General features: G+C 37.9%; 1 protein-coding gene across 6 annotated transcripts in view; it reads right to left on the bottom strand.

The window, feature by feature from the left end:
- Window positions 1–16803, bottom strand: part of LOC131242309 (disease resistance RPP13-like protein 4) — a 90652-nt gene extending 73849 nt beyond the window's left edge. For 4 of the 6 annotated variants that reach the window (XM_058240914.1, XM_058240888.1, XM_058240897.1 and 1 more), the window contains exon 1: window positions 16666–16785. Coding sequence is in view for 1 of the 6 variants with exons in the window: in XM_058240922.1 (XP_058096905.1) it covers window positions 893–3494 (2602 nt within the window). In the remaining 5 variants the exon portion in view is untranslated. Of the gene's footprint in view, window positions 1–892; window positions 3499–5955; window positions 6003–16665 lie in introns of all 6 variants that reach the window. The other 2 variants (XM_058240922.1, XM_058240905.1) reach the window with 2 other exon arrangements.
- Between the last annotated feature and the right edge of the window lie 6938 nt (window positions 16804–23741).

Here is a 23741-nt window from a genome sequence, read left to right on the forward strand (position 1 = left end):
GTGGTTAGAGTATTAAATAACCTGACCAGTAGCATATCAGTCATATGTCAGGTCAGTCAAAAGTGATAGCCTGAACATGGAGGTTGGCTAATTTACACGTGTGGGAATGTATCACAACATGATACATGCGTGACATCATAACTTCCCATGAGGTGTGATATTGTGTTTTGGTGTAGATGGCCTCACACAAAAGCCAGGCCAACTTTCCCAACTCGGATGGGCTACATTATATAAATATAAATGAATGGCTAGAAAGAAAAAAAAAAAACCCATCAATTTACTTTGTATTGCGTGGCCCAGCTGAAGAGTGATTGAGTCTGATTTAGAGAAAATCTATATAAACTCTGTGGGGCCCACTGTGATGTTTGTATCTTATCCACACCATCCGTCTGGTTAATTACCAGCTCAATTTAGGGCATGATCCTGGAATTGAACAGCATCCAAAGCTCAAACGAACCACACCACAGGAAATACTGGGAATTGAATGCCTACCGTTGAAATTGTGGGGCTACAGAAGTTGAAGATCAAGCTGATATTTGTGTTTTACCTTAGATCTATCCCATTGTTTCCTATGGTGTGGTCCACTTGAACTTTGGATATGCTTCAATTTTGGGCTTGTACTCTAAAGTGATCTGAAAAAACAGATGAACGGTGTGGATAAAACACATTCATCCACAGTGAGCCCCACAGAGTTAACTCGGTAGTCTATACTCTGGACGCAATCCGCTTTAATTTTCCGGAGATTGAATGGGTAATTCGCGGCACACGTACGAAGGTATGGCATGGCATGGTGCAGTGCTCGCGAATCGCCTCTTCAATGCCTCTAACGCAGGGTTCACAAATGGTTTTGGATATACAATAAGTAATAAAGTTTGGGTTACCCTTTAATTACCATAATCTTCTTCTTCTCTCCTCCATATCTTCCCCTTCCAAGTATCAACTGTAACATCGAATGGGAATGACTTGAGCTTCGGACACTCCCAAACCTTTAGGAGTCTTAAAGACGGCATTGCCCTTCGCATCCTCTGCCACTCCTCTTCCAATTCGTACAAAAATTGTAGCACCAAGACCTCCACTTTCCATACCCCACTCTCGCTGTCCCAAAATCTGGGACCCATCTCCCTAATCCTTCCCCCATTAATCCAAAGAAACTGAAGATTGGGAAGGGAAGTAGGACTGAGCCACGCAGGTGTCCTTCCTCCTGGCCAGTTCCAAATATGCAACTCTCTGAGGGATTTAAGAGGAGGAGAAAGCTCACCTTCAATCTTCTTTACAACTCCATCTCTTTCAACAGAAATTCCCCTAAAACGTAACCTTAGAAGTTGCAGATGCTGGAGCATTGCTAACACATTCCATTCCCCTTCTTCTATTTCTTCCACTGACTTTATCTTCATCCTAAGTTCTCTAAGTTTTGTCAACCTCTTCAAATCCGAAATACCGGATCCATTTTTATTCAAAGGACTAAACCATCCTAACCGTTCGAGATTTGAAAGCTTTCCAAGCCCTTCCGGCATGCATTCTAAAGACCAACACTCTAAAATTTGGATAGCTGTTAGCTTCTCTAATGTTGTGATTGACACAGGAAGCCTTTTCAAATTGGGGCAGTTCGATAAACATAGAATCCGAAGATGATGAAGATTTCTGATTGAATCGGGCAGTGATCTTAAGGCAGAACTACTCTCTATGTTAAGATAAACGAGGTGATGTAATGACCATGTCCCACTCAACCAATCGCTGCACACCACATCTCCATCGAGATACCTGTGTGACAATGAAAGAGATAACACCCTCAACCACCTTACTTTGCATAGTTTTGCTTCTAGACCTGCAATCATCTCCATGTTCTGAATGTCCTTCCCAACCAACGTCCGCAGCTTGGTGGAACTGTTTCCGATGCTCTCTACAGCTGTATTCCGCACAATTCCCAAACGACGAGACTGCTCACTACCTCCACAGTCCAACCTCACAAAAAAGCTCTCTTCTCTTGCAATTCTTATTACCATATCTAGAACCATATCATGCATTTTGCAACTAACATATCTTCTCTCGAATTCATCTTTAGCCACTCCAAGTATCAAAAATCGATTAAATAATTCTGAAAGACATTCTTCTCCTATCTCAAATGCGGTTTTCCCTTTTCTTCCCCAAACAAAACCCTCACCAATCCACCAGTTAACCATGTCTGCAACATCAATTTCAAAATCTTCAGGAAACATGGCAAAGCACAAAAAGCAAGGTTTTAAGTGTGTTGGTAGCTCCTCGTAGCTTAACTCTAGACAAGAAATGACTGGCTCATCTTTCTTGCTGATTTTCAACTCCTCCTTTAGGTACTCTGATATTCGTCTCCATTCCTGGATGGAATCACCTTTCCGTGCCATCATTCCGCCCACAACCTTAATTGCCAAAGGAAGCCCCTTGCACTTGGCAACAATCTCCATGCCAACTTCGACCAAGTCTGGCTTTGTGCACTTACCTCCATTTCTTGCGAAAGCTACTTTGCTGAATAAGGACCAACTATCTTCACCAGTAAGAATTTGTGGATGATGTATGCGATTGTTGGTAGTTCCCATAGATTTAGCAACTTCCTCATTCCTTGTTGTAACAATGACATAGCTACCACTCACTTTGGGCAAAGCAGACTTCAAGCTTTCCCACCACCCACTTTTATCTGTTTCCCAAACGTCATCCAAAACTATCAAGTACTTATCATCTAACTCGGCCTTAAGCCTTTCCAACAGGTCACGAACATCCCTTTCCCTCATAAATTCTTCTTCTACCTTTAGTTTCCCCAGCATTTTCTTCAGCAATTCATCCAATTTGAAACTCTGAGAAACAGTAACAAAAAGCAAGTGCTTAAAAGAGTCTTTCACACTCGCACTATCACATATCTTTTGAGCAAGTGTCGTTTTTCCGATTCCCCCCATTCCAGCTATTCCAATCACCATTGAGGGTCCATCTGCTTCTAAGATCCAATTTATAATCTTCGCTGAGTCATCTTCTAATCCTACCATTTCATCTTCATGCATTAGTATTGGGTAGGTCATTCCCATATTCCCACCATCTTCATCTTTGCCAGGTTGGTGAGGAGCTGTTTGCAAGTAGGACTTCATATTCTTCTTCACCTTCCTTACCCCTTGATTTATATTCCTTAGCCGCTTTCCCAACTGATGACGGGATTTCAAATGAGTAGGAAAGCAAAAACTTGTAAAATTTGGTGCACACCCTTCATGTTTTTTCTGGAATAGAAGTTGACAATCTGCTATTACATCTTCAGCATCATATACCAACTCTCTTAAATGGCTCGTTACCGTCTTGAGAATATCATTCCTATCTCTTCTCTTCACCTGATCAACTACCTTGAGATAGCTCTGCATGTATTGAAGCTCCTCCTTTGTTTCCTCAAACTGATCATCAAACTCAAGTAGCTGATGACCTTCGCTTATGAGTATTGACAACAAATTATCCAGAAGAACACTGACAACAGCATCTGCCATTTTTCTGTGAAATAGAATCATACCTTTATGATAATGGAATTCAAAACGAGGAAAAACTCAAGACTAAGAAGAACATATTGCAATTAAATTGGCTACAAGAAAGTAATTGCATCTCTTTATGAGCCTTTGATCTGCTCATTTTTTTGGGCTTATAAGTGAAATGGCCAAATGGATGAACCGTGTGGATAAACCAAGACATCACAGTGGCCCCCAGCCCGTGTTGAGCTCGGGACAAGGAGTTGTACCCAATATGCGTCCCATTGGAAATGTTCACAGCAGCATACAAAGGGCATGAGTTTAGTCATGTTTCAGTCAGTCATGACCGTGGGGACCACCTCGATGTATGTGTTGTATATCCATGCCGTCCATCTGTTTTAGCAGCTCATTTTAGAACATGGTCGCAAAATTGAATCATATTCAAATCTCAGGTAAATTACACTACAGGAAATAATGATCATTGAATGCCCACCATTAAAAACTTTATAAGATTTACTGTTCCAACGTATTGGTAAGGTCACACGGACCTGGATGAAGGGAGAAAAACAAATATTAATTTGATCCAAAACTTTTGTAGCTCACACAAAGTTTTTAATGGTCTATTACTACAGTTTCTTATGATGGTCTCTAAGGGGCCCAGAGAATGGCCTATTACTACCGTTTCTTATGTGCTGAGGGAGTAGATTAGGTGTGGCTCCTGCCTAATCCAAGAAGGCATGGTCCTTATTTGGGGCCCACCTTGATGTATTTAATTTATATCATTGTTGTCCATTCATTTTGCTATATCATTTGAGGGCATGAGCACAAAAATGAAGAAAATCAATTCTCATCGTGGATCATACTATAGGAAATAGTGGTGATTGAACTCCCTACCACTAAAAGCTTCCTAAGGCCTACTGCAATGTTTCCATAATGTTTGTTTGCCATCCAACCTATTGATAAGGTGACACAAGCCGAGATGAAGGGAAAAAACAAATATGGCTTGATCTAAAACTTTTGTGGCCTATTAATGGTCAATCACCACTATTTCCTATAGTATGGTCCACCTGCCAATTGAATCTTCTTCAGTTTTGGGTCATGTACTAAAATGGTTTGGCAAAATGAATGGACAGTGTGGATATAAAATACATGAATCAAGGTGGGCCCAATGGCAAGGGCAGCACGGTTGAGTTTGGTTGCGCCTAATCCGCGAATTGGCTGAGACCCCATAACCAGGGATGTGGTTGGGGGCATTGTATATACATGCTGTTCATCTGCCTTTTCCAGCTTATTTTAGCATGGTCCAAAAAATAAAGCATATACAAATTTCAGATGGACCACATCACAGGAAACATTAGTTATTGACAATTAAAAATCTTTTGTTGGTGACAAAAGTTTTAGATCAAGGTGATATTTGTGATTATTATTAATAATTTGATTATTTTCCTTTCTCCAGATTCACATGACCTTATCAAATGGTTGGATGGTCAATAAAAATTATAGTGGACCGTAGGAAGTTTTTAATGGTGAGCGTTCAATGACTAATATGCCCAATTACTGTTTTTTCTTAAATCTGGGCGGTATTTAGTTTGGTTCCATTTTGGTGTAAACCAAAATTAAAATCAGGCCCATTTAAAACCGTTGTCCAAACTGGGTTGGATCAAATTGATTTTGAGAGGACCTGGACTTGACTTATTCATTAGCCACTTTTAAGTCTAGAGCTGTACCATGGTCCAAATTTTGAACGTTGGCCCACTCAGGTCCAATGACCCTAGGGTCGATTGGATACACTTACGCCCCTACATCTATTTAGGTAATGTAGAAAATATTCTGAGGCAGGGCTGAATCAAAATTTTGAACAGGGTCTGCCCAACTGGCCTAGCTAGTCAAATTATAGGTCCAAACCGACTCAATTTAGAATCATTGGGCACTTAAGTCGGAAGTGACCTGGGTGAAGGTAGTAGAACCACGCATTCTATCCTTTCATTATTTAAATACCGATGGAGAAAGGATAAGGTAGGTTGTATGAATGGAAACCTTGCCATGCACATAGTTGTACTTGGAATCGTTGACATCCACATCAACAATCCGGACCGTTCATTAGGTACAGCCCACTCTTCATAGACAGCCTTCAAATATGTTATAAGGATCAGATGATTTAAACTGTCCATTCAGTGGCTTGCAGAGATTGATGGACAAGATCGTTCATTAAAGATGAGTCGGGTAAAAAGTGGGAAGTGAGGTAGGTGAAGGTAGCAGAACCACGTATTCTATCACAACACCTTTCATTATTTAAATACCTATGGAGAAATGATAAGGTGGGTCGTATGATGCTATGAATTGTTAAATGGACAGTTATTAAAATTTATAATAATAATAATAATAATAATAATAATAATAATAATAATAAAAGAAGATTCCAGCATTCAAAGGGTTAGGATCCCTTCCCTTATAAGTCATGATAAAGCGGTAGAAAGAAGCATACCGTAATGAATGGAGAGCTTGTAAAAAGAGAAAGAAGGAAGATGGCTTCTGCAAGCAATAGGAGAAAGAAGCGCTTTGGTCAGACGATCCTAGCCACTCAATTATCAGTCCCTTATAAGTCATGATAAAACCGTAGAAAGTAAGTATACCGGAACAAAGGGAGAGCTTCTCAAACGAGGAAGATGGAAAATGGATTTTGCAATCAGTAGGAGACTTAGAGAAATTATACATGGTCAAAACAGCATATAATGTACTTCTTACTTAAAATAAAATAAAATAACAATCATATAGACCATTTTTTTTTTTACTTACAAAAGTAGAAAAACAAAGTATCATAAAACACTTCTTACTTCTAAAAGAAGAAGAAAGTCATACAGAACACTATTTACTTTTGAAAAAGGAAAAAGAAACAGAAATAGTGGGTGGGACACTGATTGTGTGGCGTGGCAAGTGTGTTGGTCCACCATGGTATATGTGTTATATCCACACCGTCCATCCATTTTGCTAGATCATTTTATAGCATGAGTTGAAAAATAAAGCAGATATCAAGTGATATCCACACCGTCCATCCATTTTGCTAGATCATTTTATAGCATGAGTTGAAAAATAAAGCAGATATCAAGTGGACCACACCACAAAAAACGGTGGAGATTAAAGGTGAGTTGAGTAATGGACAAGATTGTTCATTAAAGATGAGTTGAGTAATGGATGTTTAGGATCACCTGATTGCTCTAGTTTCTGTAGAGTAATGAAAGAAAGATTAACTTAAATCTAATGCAACTAATGACTTTAGGCATGTTGGACGGTATAAATATCAAACGACATCAGCTAAATATGCAAGAATCACATAAATCAAACGATTGAAGATCAATAGTACCCAAGATGACAGTCGAGAACAACTAGAGAAAAATAGGTCCCTTGACACATATAATAAAAGAAGCTTCTTTTTTTTTTTTTCACACAAACCGATGTTCTATTTCATAAGAGCCGATGTACAGACCAATAAGAGCCTGTCTGAAAAGGGAGGGGGCCAGTTTATCATATAATAAAAGAAGATGTTTAGATTATTTATGCGTTTTTAAAAAAAAATTCGTACACGGCATGTTTACAGCATTTAACCAGTTCATCAGATTTTCCCCACCATTAAAATGGAAAAGCCCTAAAATCATCCTTACCATGAGAATTTGGAGATCTATAGGTGGTTGTTAAATGTTTTCTTTGGCGTAGTATGTGGACGACCTGATGAATGAAATGGCTGATTTTAGAGACATCCCATTTTCACAGTGTGATAACACTTCTGTGCTGGTGCATTTTTTTAAATACAGCAAGCACGCACCCCCAAGCAGCTAGTTGTACAGTTTTTTCATATAGCAGCTAGTTGTACAGTTTTTTCATAGACAACTAGTTGCAGGTTTGGGATACGGATTGCCTACTGAGTAACTCAGCTAGCCTACTGAGAAACTTTGAAGGCCTACCGTGATGTCTGTGTTATCCTTGCAGTAAATCTGTTTACCAGCTCAAGTGACCCACACCATAGGAAACAGCAAGGATAATGACATCAACCGTTGAAACATTCATAGGGCCCACAGTTATACGGATGGGATGTATACCAGCTTGAATGCTTAGCAGACGCTGGAGTAGCAATAGAAGAAAAAAGATTAAAAATAAATAAATAAATAAAATCCAAATTCGTAAGGTCTCGTAGACATGGATGAAGGGAATAAAAGAAATCCAATTTCTTAAGGTCTCGTAGACATGGATGAAGCCAAAAACACAAATATAAGCTTGAAAGGTCTTCTGCCCGAGATGTTTTCAACCGTGGGTGTTCAATTCCCACTATTTCTTATAGCACGGTCCACTTGAGCTTGGGATATGCTTCAATTTTGGGTTGATGCTGTTTTCAACCGTGGGTGTTCAATTCCAACTATTTCTTATAGCACGGTCCACTTGAGCTCGGGATATGCTTCAATTTTGGGTTGATGCCTTAAAATGGAAACGGATTGTCTAGTGTACAACACACCACGCACCCACTGGCTAGTGGGTTGATGTCACCAAGTTCTGTGGGTCCCATCATGAGGTATGTGTTATATCCTAACCATCCATCCATTTGGTGAGATTATATAAGACTTGAGCCAAAAAATAAGACAGATCTAAAGATTAGGTGATCCACACCGCAAAAAGTGGTGGGGGATTCAACGTCTACCATTGAAATCCTTTTGGAAGTCACGGAAGTTTTGGATCAATATGATATTCGTTTTTGAGATCACCAAGTTCTGTGGTTCCGATCATGAGGTATGTGTTTTATCGAAACTGTCTTTCTATATAGCGAGTCCAAGGCTTTAACCAAAAAATAAGACAGATCTAAAGATCTGGTGAGCTACACTGCAAAAGCAGTGGGGGATTGAACATCTACCTTTGAAACCCTTTTAGGAGTCACGGAAGTTTTGGATCAATATGAAATTCGTTTTTCCTCTTCATCCAAGTCTCTATAACCTTATGAATGGATTGGATTGAAAGTAAGCATCATTATGAGCCCTACTAATGTTTTAACAATAAGAATCATTGTCCCACTGCTATTTGTGGTGTGGTCCACTCGAGCTTTAGATATGACTCATTTTTGAACTCCTACTCTAAAATAATCTTGCCAAATTGATGAATGGTGTGGATATAATAAATATATTATTGTGGGCCCTAAGCCTATGTAACTTTAATCTCCTTTGAACCGTTTATGCCGATGGAAAGCGTGGATAATTAGACATATATATACTCACGGTGATCCTCGTAAAGTTTACCACCTGTCTATGCGGGGCCATTTTTCTATATCATTTATGGATACTAGCCCAAAAAAATAAAAAGGCATATCCAACGCTCAAGTGGATCACGCCACATGAAACAGCTGTGATAATGACGTCCACCCTTGAAACCATCCTAGGGCCCGTCATGATGGTTAGTTTTCATCCAACCTGTTCGTAAGGTCCCACGTACCAGTATGAAGGGAAAAGACAAATATCAATGGCCTTCAAAATGGTTCCAATGGTAGGTGTTTGATTTCCACTATGTGGTCCACTTAAGCCTTGGATCTGACTCATTTTTAACTAGGATTGGGTACTGCCCATGTCCCTAACTAGGACCCAACATCGGCATTGTCCATTCATTTTCACATACCATTTTAGAATCCTGATCATGTGCTTTCCACAAGCAGGAAAATCATGCTTTCCCGCATCATGATTAGTCCACATCATCACTGACATTGTTAGCATTGCTGCATTAAATGCAGTGTATGATGATGTGGTCCAATTAGATTACAACAAGCAGGATTTTCCTTCTTGCAACAAGCAGGGATTCATCATTTTAGGGTTTAGTTCCAAAACTAAGGCACATCTAAGTCTCAAGGGGACCACTCCACATGAAGGCGTGATGATAATGACACCCACCATTAAAGCTTTCTTAAGGCCCACCATGATGGGCAATTTCCATCCAACCTGATTATAAGGCCAAGTAGACATGGATGAAGGGAAAACACAAATATCAGATTGACCCAAAACTTCTACCGGCATCTAAGAAGTTTTCAATGGGAAGGGTTTAATCTCCAACATTGGGCGGTTCACTTAAGCATTGGAATTGCCTCGTATTATTAGACTTTTTACACTAAAATGATATGGCAAAATGGATGAATGGTGCGGATAAAATGCATATCTCATAATAACCCCATAAAGCCCTTGTCTGCTCCTATGTTAGGACAGGCGAGGGTAGTACCTACGGTTGCTGCTCCTAAGTGCTATGGGTCCCACCATGGTATATGTGTTTTATTTATAATGTCCATTCATTTTAGTGCATGAGCCCAAATCTCAACTTGACTACACCGCATAAACAGTAGTGATTGAATGCCCACTCTTGAGAACCATAAAAGTTTTGGATCAAGCTCATATTGAATGGCAAATAAACATTATGTTGGATCATAAGAAGCTTTTAATGGTGAGTATTCAATCACTACTATTTTCCTTAAGTGTGGTCCACTTGAGATTTGGTTCTGCCTCATTTTTGGAATCATGTCTTGAGCTGGAAAAATAAATGGACAAGTGGATTAAAAACATTCATCATGGTGGAGCCCACATAGCACTGACTAATAGACCTGTATCTGAAAGGGTCACTGACTAATGGACGTGTATTTGGAAGGGTCCGATTGCAATTAGCCTCCGAAAGAAGCGGATCGCGCAGAGTTAATGGAGTCATTGGATACCCAGAGATTGGAAATGACACGGATTGGGTACATGGGCGTTCAATCCTATGTGACTTTATAAATAGATTGGATGGCAAATTAACATCACAGTGGGCCCTAGGAAGGTTTGAATAGTGGGCTTCATTGTCACCGCTGCTTCCTATGGTGTGGTCCACCTTTTGCTCATTTTTTGGCTTATACCTCAAAATGATATGGCCAAACGGATAAACTGTGCGGATAAACCCATACATCACAGTGAGCCCCTAGGAGCCCTAGCCCGTGCCATGCTCGAGACAGGTAGGGGTAGCACCCAATGCACATCCGATTGAAAATAGTCACAGCAGGATATAAAGGGCGGAGTTTTGATGTAGGGAAGGACATGATGATGTCGATCGCCATCACCATCTTCCTAGGAATAACTACTCTGAATCCGCGGAGCTTCTCTGGACTCCTCGCAGATATTCCTTGAATCCATGAGAAAAGAAAATAGAAATAATTTCTAATAATTTAAAATAAATTGATTGATGATAAAACAAAAAACAAAATTACAATACTTTAAATAGTCACCTCAAACCTAGAAGTTTTAGAATCAAACTCCCTAAAAACGTGACTTACTATAAATAGTAAACTTATTATTTATGCACAGTCATGATTCCTATTAGATTTCATGGTTTTCGGAAAAAAATAATAAGTATTCAATTTATCCTAACCATGTTATTCTCCTAATTTTTCTAAGCCCTTTCCATGTTGGGCACCACTCCTAAACTCAAAGGATCAAAAGTTATGGTCAAATTAAAACTAAATAGTAAAAACGAGAATAAAAATGACTTTTGACAGTTGATTTGAAGTAATATCTCAAATCCAGTATGGGCAACCGGACGTAGCTGGGTTGGTTGGCTAAATTAGCTTCTCCTTACGATAGGGTTTCGTCGCCTCTCAAAGCTCTAAAAGGAGCACGTGATGAAGAGCTCTATGCTCATGCTAATAAGTCTATACAATGCAACACTGCTTTTATTTCTTGTATTTTCTTTATCTTAGTTTAGTTTTAGTCTCTTTACTTCTGTCCAACCACGCTACAGAATGTCTAAAGTTCAGGTAAGCTTTGATCTCTATTGGCTAGTATGTTTAAGAATGCCTAAGTTAGGTTAGATCTTTATTGGCCAGTGCTATCGTTGTAGTATGCTTATTATAATATAAATATTCGTAACATTATGCTATCAGATACTAATCAACCAAGCCAGCATTTAGAAGATCAAACACTCTTATCACATTGTACTGGCTATTTGCCTTGATTGTTTATCTACACAAGCGGTTTAAGTATTTATCTCTTATTTTATTTATCTTCTCTAGTTTATTTATTTCTCTATCAATTATTGAAAAATAAAATTGGCACTGTTTTTAGCCTTTCTATTTCAAATCTATTAATCTTATTTCTATTGAGAAATACATTAGCAACAATTACTGGTGAAAGAACAAGAAGATCTTTAGACACAAGGCAAAATGAATCTATTCAAAATGACTAACCTCCTCTGATTTTATAAATCGCTTGATCACTATTATTATTACTGGCTTAGCGGGCAACCGGATCCTTAAACTCAATCTTAAATGGTCTCTATATACCGAGATACTAGTGTTCAATCAAATTCTAGTCAAGTACGACTCATATGCCTGCGATACTATCATAATTACACACTCTAACATGTGTGGTTTTATGTTTGTTATACAAACATGGCAGGCCCTAAAATGGTTTCAACAGTCAGTATTAGTGTAACGATGGCTACCCACAGTGTAGTCCACGTTACCCTTTGATATGTATACTTTTTGGGCTCATGCCCGAAAGTGATCAGTCAAGATGGATGGGCAGCGTTGATAAAACACATACATCATGGTCAGCCCCTGGCAGGGCGGTCCCTCTCTAGCTAGGTCTCAGTGAGAGTATATTAGGTGTGGCTGCCTCACCTATGATGGTGCGGCCCTTACTGTGCAGCCCACCTTGACGTACGCATGCTCTATCCACATCGTCCATCCATGTTGACATCAAATTAGAGAACGAGCCCAAATATAAAAGAAGAACCAAATTTCAGGTGAGCCATACCATTGAAAATGGTGGTGATTTAACATTAAAAGCTTCTTATGGGTTACAAAAGTTTTAACTAAACATCATGAAAACATTGCAACTTATCTTAGGAAAATTTTAAGGTGAGCTATTTAATCTCCCTTCCAATAAATAATATGGTCCACCCGAAATTTGGGTTTGCTTCTTTTTTTGGGTTCATACCCAGAAAATCAGATGGACGGCTATATATAAAATACATACATCAATGTGGGCCCATGGTATGGGCTGAACCCAATCCGCTCCCAGTCCCGCCAGGACTATAATCCGTCAGACAGGGCTCTGTGGGGCTCACCGTGACATATGGATTCATTTTGAAAGATCATTTTAAGGTTTGAACTCTAAAATTAGGCGGATCAAAGGCTCAAGTTGATATTTGTGTTCACAGTGGGCCTCATGAAGGTTTCAACGGTGGAAATCATTACCACAGCTGTTTCCTGTGGTATGGTCCATTTGAAGATCGGATCTGCCTCATTTTGAACTTCACATAATTAAATGGTCTGGAAAACTGGATGAATGACACGGATAAAACCCCTACATCATGGTGGACCCCACGGAGCCCCTGCCTTGGCCGATTTCCATCCAGGCGGGGGCACGACACAATCGAAAACTTTCGTGGTGAGAAGTATTTAATGGTCGGTCACCATTGTTTCTTATGATGTGGTTCAATTAGATGTAGGTCTGGTTTATTTTTGGGCTCGTGTTCTAAAATTAGCTTAAAAAATAGATGAACGGCATGGATCCAAAATGAGCACATCAAAGCGGGCCCACAGTCAGGGCCGCACTGTGTTGGGAGAGTCCACGAGGCCACAGCCAATTACTGTCTCCGCCACGCTGGAGGGAGCTGCGCTACAGTACCAAATCCGCATATAAGCAAGAACGGGACTAGCTAGGTGACTCTCGGTAGAGCCAGGCCATGACTACAGGGCCCATCTTGATATATATGTTGCATATCTACACCGTTGATCAGTTTTGCTATCTCATTTTAGAGCACAGACCCCAATCTCAGGAAAATCACACCACAGTAAACAGTGGTAATTGACCACCACTATTAAAAACTGCTTATGGGCGACAACATTGATGGATTAAGCTTATATTTTTATTTTGCTTTTATCTAGATCTGTGTGACCTACTCAACAAGTTGGATGAAAACTAAACATTACAATGGCCCTATGAAGTTTTTAATAGTAGGTTTTCAATTTATCATTATTTTTCTATGTTATGGTCCACATGAGATATTGATCTGCCTCAATTGTAGACTCATACCTTAAAATAATATGAAAAAAATAGATGGGCGGTGTGAATAAAACATATACATTTTGGTGGGCCCATATTGCACTCAATCTATGAATTGTAAAATTAATAGTAATTTTAAAAAAAAAAAAAAAAAAAAATCTAGCATTCAAAGGAATACATCCCATCCCTAATAAGTCATGATAAAGTGATAGAAGAATACCAGTATAAATGGAGAGCTTGTAAGCCTTAGAAGAAGGAAGATGGCTTCTACAATCAATTGGCCACTCGAGATTAGAAATGGACTAGGTAGCATATAAAGAACTAATTACTCTAGAATAAAAAAATAAAAATAAAAATGCATTTTTTTAAAGTAACACCTCCAAGGATTAAACCCTGGAATGCTTTTTAAATTATTTAGGGGGTGTTGGAATTCCAAGTTACTTAAGTAGCGTATATTCATTTCTACTTATTAAGTAAATAAAATATGTTTAGTAAACAATATACTTATCAGCCAAAAAATAGAAAAAGCATTCTTGACTTCCAAGATTATAAGTAATTATCTCTCAAGTTTGTTTGGTCCCCCTTACATCCATCATCCATCATTTGGGGCCAACCTTTGATGTGGATCATTCATTGTGCGGAGCCTACCTTTGATGTGGGCTATCCATCATGCAGGGCTCACCATGGATGTAGGCCATTCATCGTTAGGGACTAACCTTTTATATGCATTGTTCATTATGTAGGGTCCCTCTTTAATGCTTGTCATATACATAATGTGGGGCCACCATCAATGTTATTATCCATCATGTGGGGCCTACCTTCAATATCCACCAACCATCGTATGGAGCCCAAATTTGATGTGTACTGTCTATCATGTGGGCCCCACCTTTGATGTGGGTTGTCCATCATGCGGAGCCCGCCTTGGATATGGGCTAGTCATCATTAGTATTGACCTTTGATGTGGACCGTCCATCATATGGGGCCCGCCTTGGATATGGGCTAGTCATCATTAATGCCGACCTTTGATGTGGACCGTCCATCATATGGGGCCATGTTGATATGGATCATCCATAATGTGAAACTCACCATTATTAATTGTCCATCATGTGGAGCCCAACTTTGATATAGATCATTCATGATGCATGAATAAAAATAAAAAATATAAAGTAAAAAAAATATCCAATGGTCACGTCTAATAATTAAAAGCTATGAGATTTTTTAGTCAACCTGGCTTTTTATATGATTGCCAATTTGTAGTGGGCCCCAAAAATTGGACAGTCTAATTTGAGTTAATGCCGGAGAGATGTACGGTTCTTGTATGAGTATCAACCTACAAGATTAAGCAACCATGCGGGCAAACATGGGCCTTGCAAGTATAGGCACCGGTGGTAACATGTAAATGGCCGGGCCCAGAATCAGGTGGCTGTCCATGCCCTAAGTCCAGCATGCATGCATCCTCTTTTAGCGTCGAAGGTCCTACACGATGAATGATCACATGTAGCAATTGGCCTATGTGCTCAACCTTTAAGGATTTTTCTGTCCTTAACACAGCATAGCTGTCCATCATGTGGGGCCCACCTTTTATGTGGACCATCCACCATGTGAGCCTCACCTCTAATGTAGATAGTCCATCATATGGGGCCTCCTTTTATATGGCCTGTGAGAAAGCCTCCTTAGACATGGACCGTGAGAGAGAAAGTAAAAAAGTCATGAATTGAAAAGCTAAAAAAAAAAAAAAAACTTATTAAGTAGCTTTTAACCAGTAAGTTACTTTCATAATGATGTTTAGTGACAATTAAAAATCTTTTGTAGGTGACGTAAGTTTTAGATGAAGGTAATATTTGTTATTATTATTATTATTATTATTGTTATTATTATTTTCCTTTCATCCAACTTTATGTGACCTTATCATATGGTTGGATGGTCAATAAATATTATAGTGGATCTTAGGAAGTTTTTGATGATGAGCCTTCAATGACCAATGTGCTCAATTACTGTTTTATCTTGAATACGGTGGAATTTAGCATGGTTCCATTTTAGCATGAACCAAAGTCAAAATCAGGTCCATTTAAAAACTAGCTCCAAATGGGTCGGATCAAGTTGATTTTGAGGGGACCTAGACTCATTTAGCAACTTTTAGACCTAGAGGCTAGAGCCACCCAATGGTCCAAATTTTCCACTTAGGCCCACTCACGTCCAATAACCCTTGGGTTGATTCGGTACACTTGCACCCTTACATCTATTCAAGTAAGGTGGAAAATTTTCTAGGATGGGCTAAATCAAAATTTTGAATAGAGCCTGCCCAACAAGCCTAGCTAGTCGCATCAACTATCCAAACCATTACCGATTTGGCTGGTGTGAGTTTTGTGGGTCCTATCATCAGGTATGAGTAATATCCAAACCGTCCATCCACTTAGTGAACTCGTTATAAGGCTTGAAACGAAAAATAAGACAGATCCAAAAATCAACTGGGCCACACTGTAAAAAGAAGTGGGGTATTGAACGCCTGCCATTGAAACCATTAATTTGCAGGTCACAGAAATTTTTGATCAATATGATATTTATTTATTTATTTTATCTTCATCCAGGTCTATGCGACCTTATGAACATATTGGATGGAAAGTAAACATTACGGTGGGCCCTATAAATGTTTTAACGGTGAGAATTATTGTCCCCACTGCTATTTGTGGTGTGGTACACTTGAGCCTTGAAAATTACTCAGTTTTGGAATCAAGATATGAAATGAAATCGCCAAATGGATTAACAGTGTAGATATGATAAATACATCATTGTGGGGCCAATGTAAGTTTGATCTCCTTTGAACCGTTTGTATAGCACTCGTTTTCTCACGACAAGTAATCACACCAGCCAATATCATAAAGGTATTTTAACCGTACTAGTACTATTGTATGGTCGACTGAAAGATTGGAAGATCAAGATCGAGCAAAGAAAACGAGATCTAATAATAAACTTGTTCATCTACTCTTCTATCAAAATTGTTTATGTTTCTTAAAAATAAAAAACAGTGCTGTAAAATGGATGGTCAGTATAATTTTAAAAAAAATAATAAAAAAATTCCAGCATTCACAGTGATAGGATTCCTCCCCTTACGAGGGATGATAAAGCAGCAGAAAGATGCATACCGGAGTGATTGGAGAGCTTGTAAAGAGAGCGATAAGGAAGATGGCTTTTGCAGATCAGTCCGAGAAAGAAGCACTTGGGTGAGACGAGGTTAGCCACCCACTCAACCATAAGTCTTTGAAGTCATGATAACGCAGTAGAAAAAAGTGAGACGATGTTAGGTACTCAATAAGTCTTTGCAGTCGTGATAATGCAGTAGAAAAAAGGATACCAGTTATCTACCCATTTGCCAGTGTACACGCAAGTAATTTACTTATCTCCAATGAAAGAATAATAAAACTCCAGACCGTTCATTAGGTCCAACAAACATTTCATGGGTTACAATGCAATTGCTACACCAATTTGAACTATTAGCCATTTGATCCATGGCCTTTAATGTGGACGGTCAATATTATTTACACAAAAATAATTAAAATCAACAATCTGAGCCAACTACTTGTTAGGGTCAATCATGGATTACTTGTGTTTCTAAAGAATTAAAATGGAGAAGTCCCATCCATGCCTTGGAAAGGAAATGGTATAGCAATTAAGGCTGATCATTGTGGTATTTACATGGTTCAGGTTTTGGGCAGGAACGTGATCTGCATATAAGGGATGGATATGATCTTGCGGATTAGCTACTCAAATAGTCAGTACCGAATGCTACTGAAGTGACATCACAATCATTTGTGTTGTATACACAGCATCCGTCTATTAATTGGAGACATCATTTTAGTGTTTCCCCTTCTTCTATTTCAGTCTTAACTTATGAACAGGTTTGATCTCAAATAAACATCAGGGTGGGCTCAGGAATGTTTCAAACGTAGACATCACTGTCCTCACTGCTTTCTATGGTAGGGTCCACTTGAGCTTTGGATCTGCTTCAATCTTTGTCACATGTACTAAAATGATCTCTCTAAATGGATGGACGGTGTGGATACAACACATGCATCATGGTGGGGTCCACATAACTTGGTGACGTCACTTCAGTAGCCAAATTCAGTACTGAATGTATGAGTACCTAATCCGCCTCCTTTAAGAAGTTCGGGAAGCGGGTTGGCTGGTGTACCTCACACTGTACTGACGTCATCAAGTTTTGTGGGTCTGATCATGAGGTATGTATTATATCCAAACCGTCCATACATTTTTTGAGATTGTCTTAAGTCTTGAGACAAAAAATAAGACAGATATAACTGTCAAGTGAACCACACTGCAAAAATCAATGGGAGATTGAACTTCTACCATTGAAACTCCTTTTTGGGTCACAGAAGCTTTGGATCGATATGAAATTTGTTTTTCCTCTTCATTAATGTCTTTGTGACCTTATGAACAGATTGGATGTAAAATAAACGTTATGGTGGGCCCTACAAATTGTTTAACGGTGAAAATCATTATCTACCCTACTATTTATGGTGTGGTCCGTATTATCTTTGGATATGAAATTTGTTTAAGAACGGTGTAGATATAATAAATACATCCCTGTGGGCTCATATAACTTTGATCTCCTTTAAACTATTCGTACAACTGGGATCTCGAGGAGCGTCAGTGCTCGTCTTCGCACGACCCGTACATACAGCAGCTATATAACTGATGTGTGGTACACCAGTCAATACGCTTCCGTTCTTAAATAAGGGGGTCTCCTGTCCAACTGGTTGTGCTATGGATAACTTACAATATTTCATGTACGTGCCACATCCAACTCGTCCAGTAGGTTGGCCATATCAGCATAATCACTTTAGATAAAATTCAGAGATATCCCTTCTTTGAATAAACTGGACTTCTGTTTCATTATTTATCAATGGTAGAAATTGTTTTCTATTATGTAGCCCATGTGATGAGTATATAGAATTATTTTTGTTTGTTATTTACAGTAAGGCCAACTTATTGCAAGGATTGGATTTTACTTGTACTTAATAGGTTAGAATTTATTTTCAAGCTAGACCGTATTTTAATCCAATTAGTTGGATCGAAGATACTTTTTAATTTGCACGGAGACTACGGTCAGATCTCTATTTTCTATTCAACTTTGGCGGCTAACAGGCTGTCCGCATCTCCACCACACACGTGGCTATCTACGATTACATCTCTAGAAACATTTGCATAGATGGTTGACGAAGTAGCTAGGAGACTCAAGACACGGCCATGGGTGGATACACTGAGAAAATCGTTATACGGCCTGTACACTATCTTGGTTTGGACTGATGATTCCCCTTATAAAATAAGTTCTCCCCATTTTGTTTAATCATAATTATGAATTAAAAATCATAGTTTATACAATTATTCATTATATTCTTAACCTTTATCTAGAAGAAAAATAAATAAATAAAAAGAGAAAGTAAGAAAGAAAATGAAATCTCTAAACAGTATTACAATTAATTAATAATGAATATAGTTTATACAATTATTCATTATATTCTTAACCCCGGCATGAAGAAAAAGAAAAAAGAGAAAAAAGAAAGAAAGAAAGAAAGAAAAAGAAATCTCTACACAGTATTACAATTAAGTAAAAAGAGACTAACTCAATTTTAAGAGCTCATTTGGATACCACCAAATAAGTTACTTTTTCTACTTACACCAGCAAATAAGTAACTTATTTTAAATAAATAAATTTGGTTTATGATCAGTTATAAATAACTTTTTTACTTATAGTTACATAATCACTTCTATTAATTTTTTAAATTTTATTTTTTCTATTTTTCATTAGTTGTTGAAGATAGAATAAAGCCAAACAAAATAGAAAGAAAAATATGATAAGTACATTGTTTACCAAACATACTTATATGCTTGATAAGTAAAAACTAAAATAAGCTATTTAATACATATGTAACTTAGGATCCAAACATCTCCTAAGTGGCACAAAGCAGTCCTTTGGGTTTATGGAGGAAAGACTCATGGGGTTTAAGACCATATGACTCATCCAAGTTGACTTGGACTCAATCCAAGCTGGTTTGATACCGTAAGTATACCCTCACCCTTGACTTGAGTGAGTCTAGACTCGATGAATCAATCTCTCCAAGTCTTTTAACCATGGACTAAAGTTAGACTAACCATGGACTAAAGTTAGACTATTGTGTTTTTATAATAAAAATAAATTTCAAAAATAAAAGTTATTTTTAGTAAGTAAATAAATATATTAATTATTTAAACTTTTCATAAAAAGTGTGTATATCCAGTTGGTAAGAAAAGGAGTTTTAACTTCTACAACTAGGATTTAAATCTCCTCAACACCGTCAGGGGTTTACCTTGAAGTATTATTACATTTGTGCCGATTGAAAGTAACGACATAGTTATACATGTGGTACTTATATAAATCCTAGATACTATAATTCAAAAAGTGATCACATTCTTTCCATTTTTTAGATAAACCATCTATTGCAAAGTATTCTCAAATCTTATCATTTGCTATGTTTATTCAGAACTTTTTAAAGGCATATCGGTGTCAAAAAATTAGAGATATATGTTCAACACTTAAATGTGCAAGTTTTCGTTCATTGTATTATGAAGACAATTTGTAAATTTTCTTCTTTTGCATGCACTTGCGGGAACTACCAGAAAAAGGGCAGCAAATCTATCTTGAGAAACTGACTATTCAAGTCGAGCCTTGAACCAGATAGATCTGATTGTCTCATTATATTTTTTCCCTTATCCTCATTGTGTTCTAGTTTGTTATCATTTTCAACACGAACTCCACTTTTTTAAACCCCTGTTCTTCTATTCTATTTGTTTCAGCTATAGTTGGAGTGATTGAGAAGTTTCAAAGCATCTCCTTTAAGCTTCTGTAATTTTGTTTCTTCTAATGCATGATATCTGTGCGTTAGAATGTTTCTATGAGTTTTTAGCACATATTTTCAAGGAATATTTGTTTCTTCCAATGCATGATGCATCGTGCATTAGCATGTTTCTTTGGGTTTTTAGCACATCTTTTCAAGGAATTAATATATTTTATCTTGCGGTTGAGATGTCACTACATGATATTTTAGCTTGGGTAATGCATTGGAGTGTAAAGGTTTTACTTGTGGCATCAAAAATTCCTTCAATTATGATGCCACTGCTAGTGATCTTTAGCAATGTTTCGAAAATGGAATTGGGCCTTACCATTTTTATTAGCAGTCCAATTTAAAAGTACCTAACGGACAATATGGCCGATTGACCTGAAGCATGTATTGATAAGTAAAATGACAGGGATTTATAAGCTAAACATTCATAGAGCACTAGTTTGATCCTTTTATTGGTTGCGGGTTTAAACACTATGGCTTGGATTGGTGGAATTCTCTTTCCTAGCATGGAAATGAGTTTCATGAAATTGTTTTTCTCAGACGTAACATTTTTTGCCCATTGTGAAAATAAAGTCATATATGAAAATTGATTTTCATTTCCATAGCTTTTCGAAACGAAGTGTAATTTCTATTTCATAAATAAATAAATAATCTAAAGAAAGTGTGTTTTCTATTTTTTCAAAAAACAAAATATCTAAATGAAGTATGATTTCTATTTCACCAAAAAGAAAAAGAAAAGAAAAGAAAAACATTCTTATTATATCGAGATTTTCATGTTTTTTAGAAATGACTCTACCATTTTTACTATTAACCTTTCTACATTATCATGAAAAGTGCCCCTGCTAAAACAAATGAGGTTATTATTATTTTTTTTTACTGTGATTTTTTGTTTGATCTACAACACATATGAAGAACATGGAATTTGAGAATATTGTTTTAGCCAAATCAATGATAAATTGACCTGACTCACCCTATAAATGTCCCCTCTCCCTTTTTTAATTCATTCAATCAATGCTACAAAAGCTTGGAAATGAAGCCACAAGAAAACCTATTCTATGACCCAAGTGGCCCATTAATTACCACCTTAGGGAACTGTAGACACCCCATGCAGGTACTTGGCAGTCTGGGTGGAATGGGGTTGGGCTTTGTTCAGAGCCAGTGTAAGGTGAATGGGTTTTGAGGACACCCCGGCACACCCACCACTGGTTTTAGGTAGAGATCAAAGTTACGTGACCCCACAACGAATCCACCCCGTTCATCCATTTGGTGAGATCATTTTAGAGCATGAGCCCAAAATGAGCTATATCCAATGCTCAAGTGGACCATACCACAAATAGCATTGGGACAATTTCTTAAAACATTCATAGGGCCCACCATAACCTTTATTTTCCAATCCAATCTATTCATAAGGTGACACATACCTGGATAAAGAGAAAAGGCAAATATCATATTGATCTAAGACTTCTATGACCCCCAAAAGGTTTTCAATGGTAGATGTTCAATTCCCCACCTTTTTTTTTTTTTTTGTTGCAGTAGGGAGTACTTGATCTTTGGATTTGTCTTATTCTTTTTTAGTTCAAGCCTTACGACTGATAGTTTGGATATAGCACATACCTTATAATGGAACCGCCACAAAACTTGGTGATGTCAAATCCACGAGCCAAGTGTCCTATTCTTTGGCCCTAATTCCGCTTTAGGCTTGGAATCAGGCTCAGTTTAGACGAGCCTCATTTTTAAGCAATGGGAAGGCTCTGTTCATGAAAGCCTAACTCTTAAAATGAGCCTTTGGCTTGGGAGAGTCAAGCCTAGCCATACATCTCTCCAGAACTCCTATGAAAGGAGGTCTCTGCTTCCATAAGAGATGGAGCTAGAGCGAGATGCTGAAGCGAGACAAATTGCGAGCGAGCTCTGAAGACAGCACAAGAGAGAGGTAAAGTTTCTTCCCTGACTTCTTCCATCCAAAAGCCAAATCTCAACTTCAATCTATTCTTAATCTCTTCTATTGTATTTAAACTTCAAATCCAATGTCATATTCTTGATTTATCCCTTTTCAGTTTGTATATTTCAACGCTTTGAACACTTGAGGTAATAGGCTCTGCTTTAACATCACGTAAAGTATGCTCTACCGTTACCACTCTTTAGGATCTTCTATATTAGAATACATGACTTGAAGAAGTAATCGAAAATTCTGCATTATTTTTCATTTCCTTACTTCTATCGAAAAACCCTTTTTCTACCATTGTTGTTTCATTTTCGATTTATCTTTTATAGTGTAGACATCTAAAGTTCTTTGAATCACCTTTGAAAGCATACAGTGTAGCAAAGTAGAGACCAAGTTTGACACGGGCGGAAAAAGGGTGTCTAACCTTTTCCCTTTTCGTAATCAAGGATCTTATCCGAAACCCACGGCACAGATCTATCTAAGAGTTACTCGAGCTGGAAATTCTTCGATTTTCCTGATCTCTGAGAGATTTCACGGATTCTAGGCAACCATGAATTTTGAAACATTCCCCTTTGGCTAGTGGCGACTCTAGTCAATGCATAAATACAAGTTACATAAGGTGTTATGAACAATATAAGTATAATTACTAGCTTCTCTTCTTAAACCCTTAGTGAGGTTCAGGTATGGAGGTCTTAGTTATAGGTTTCACTATTTCTTGATAGACATCGGATATGAGCCTTCATATGCTACTGCCTATATCAACCTAACACCTAAAACCATTAATCTTCTCTTAACCCATACATGAGGTTTGAGTTTGGAGGTCTTAGCTATAGGTTTCACTGGATCTAAATAGACTAAAGATCTGGACCTTAATATGTTATCACATATATCAACTAAGCATATAATATTCCTATATCTACCAGTATATGCTGAATTACATGCTTTATTATAAAATATTATAAAATAGCAGATCATAGGCTTTATTTATTATTTTTTAAAGAAAAATATGAATGCTCATTTCAAGCATAACATGATACAGTAGGACCTGACATGACCTGAACTCGGCCATTACCACCCTGAACCATACGTGAATCATATCCGAAACTTCACTAGACCATTCCACAGGAAACAGTGGGAATAATGATATCTTGTGTTGAAACTTTTCTAGAGCCCACAATTATGTTTATGTGTCATCCAACCTATTCATAACATCACACTGACATGGATGAAGGGAAAAAAAAATTATATCAGCTTGATCCAAAACTTCTGTGGCCCCAAGAAGTTTTCAACCGTAGATGTTGAATGGACACTGTTTCCTGTGTATTGTCCAATTTAGCTTTCGATATGGTTCGTTACTGGGCTTCAACCCTAATCCAGAAAT

The sequence above is a fragment of the Magnolia sinica genome, chromosome 1 (genome assembly GCF_029962835.1).
Source record: "Magnolia sinica isolate HGM2019 chromosome 1, MsV1, whole genome shotgun sequence".
NCBI classification, from domain to species: Eukaryota; Viridiplantae; Streptophyta; class Magnoliopsida; order Magnoliales; family Magnoliaceae; genus Magnolia; species Magnolia sinica.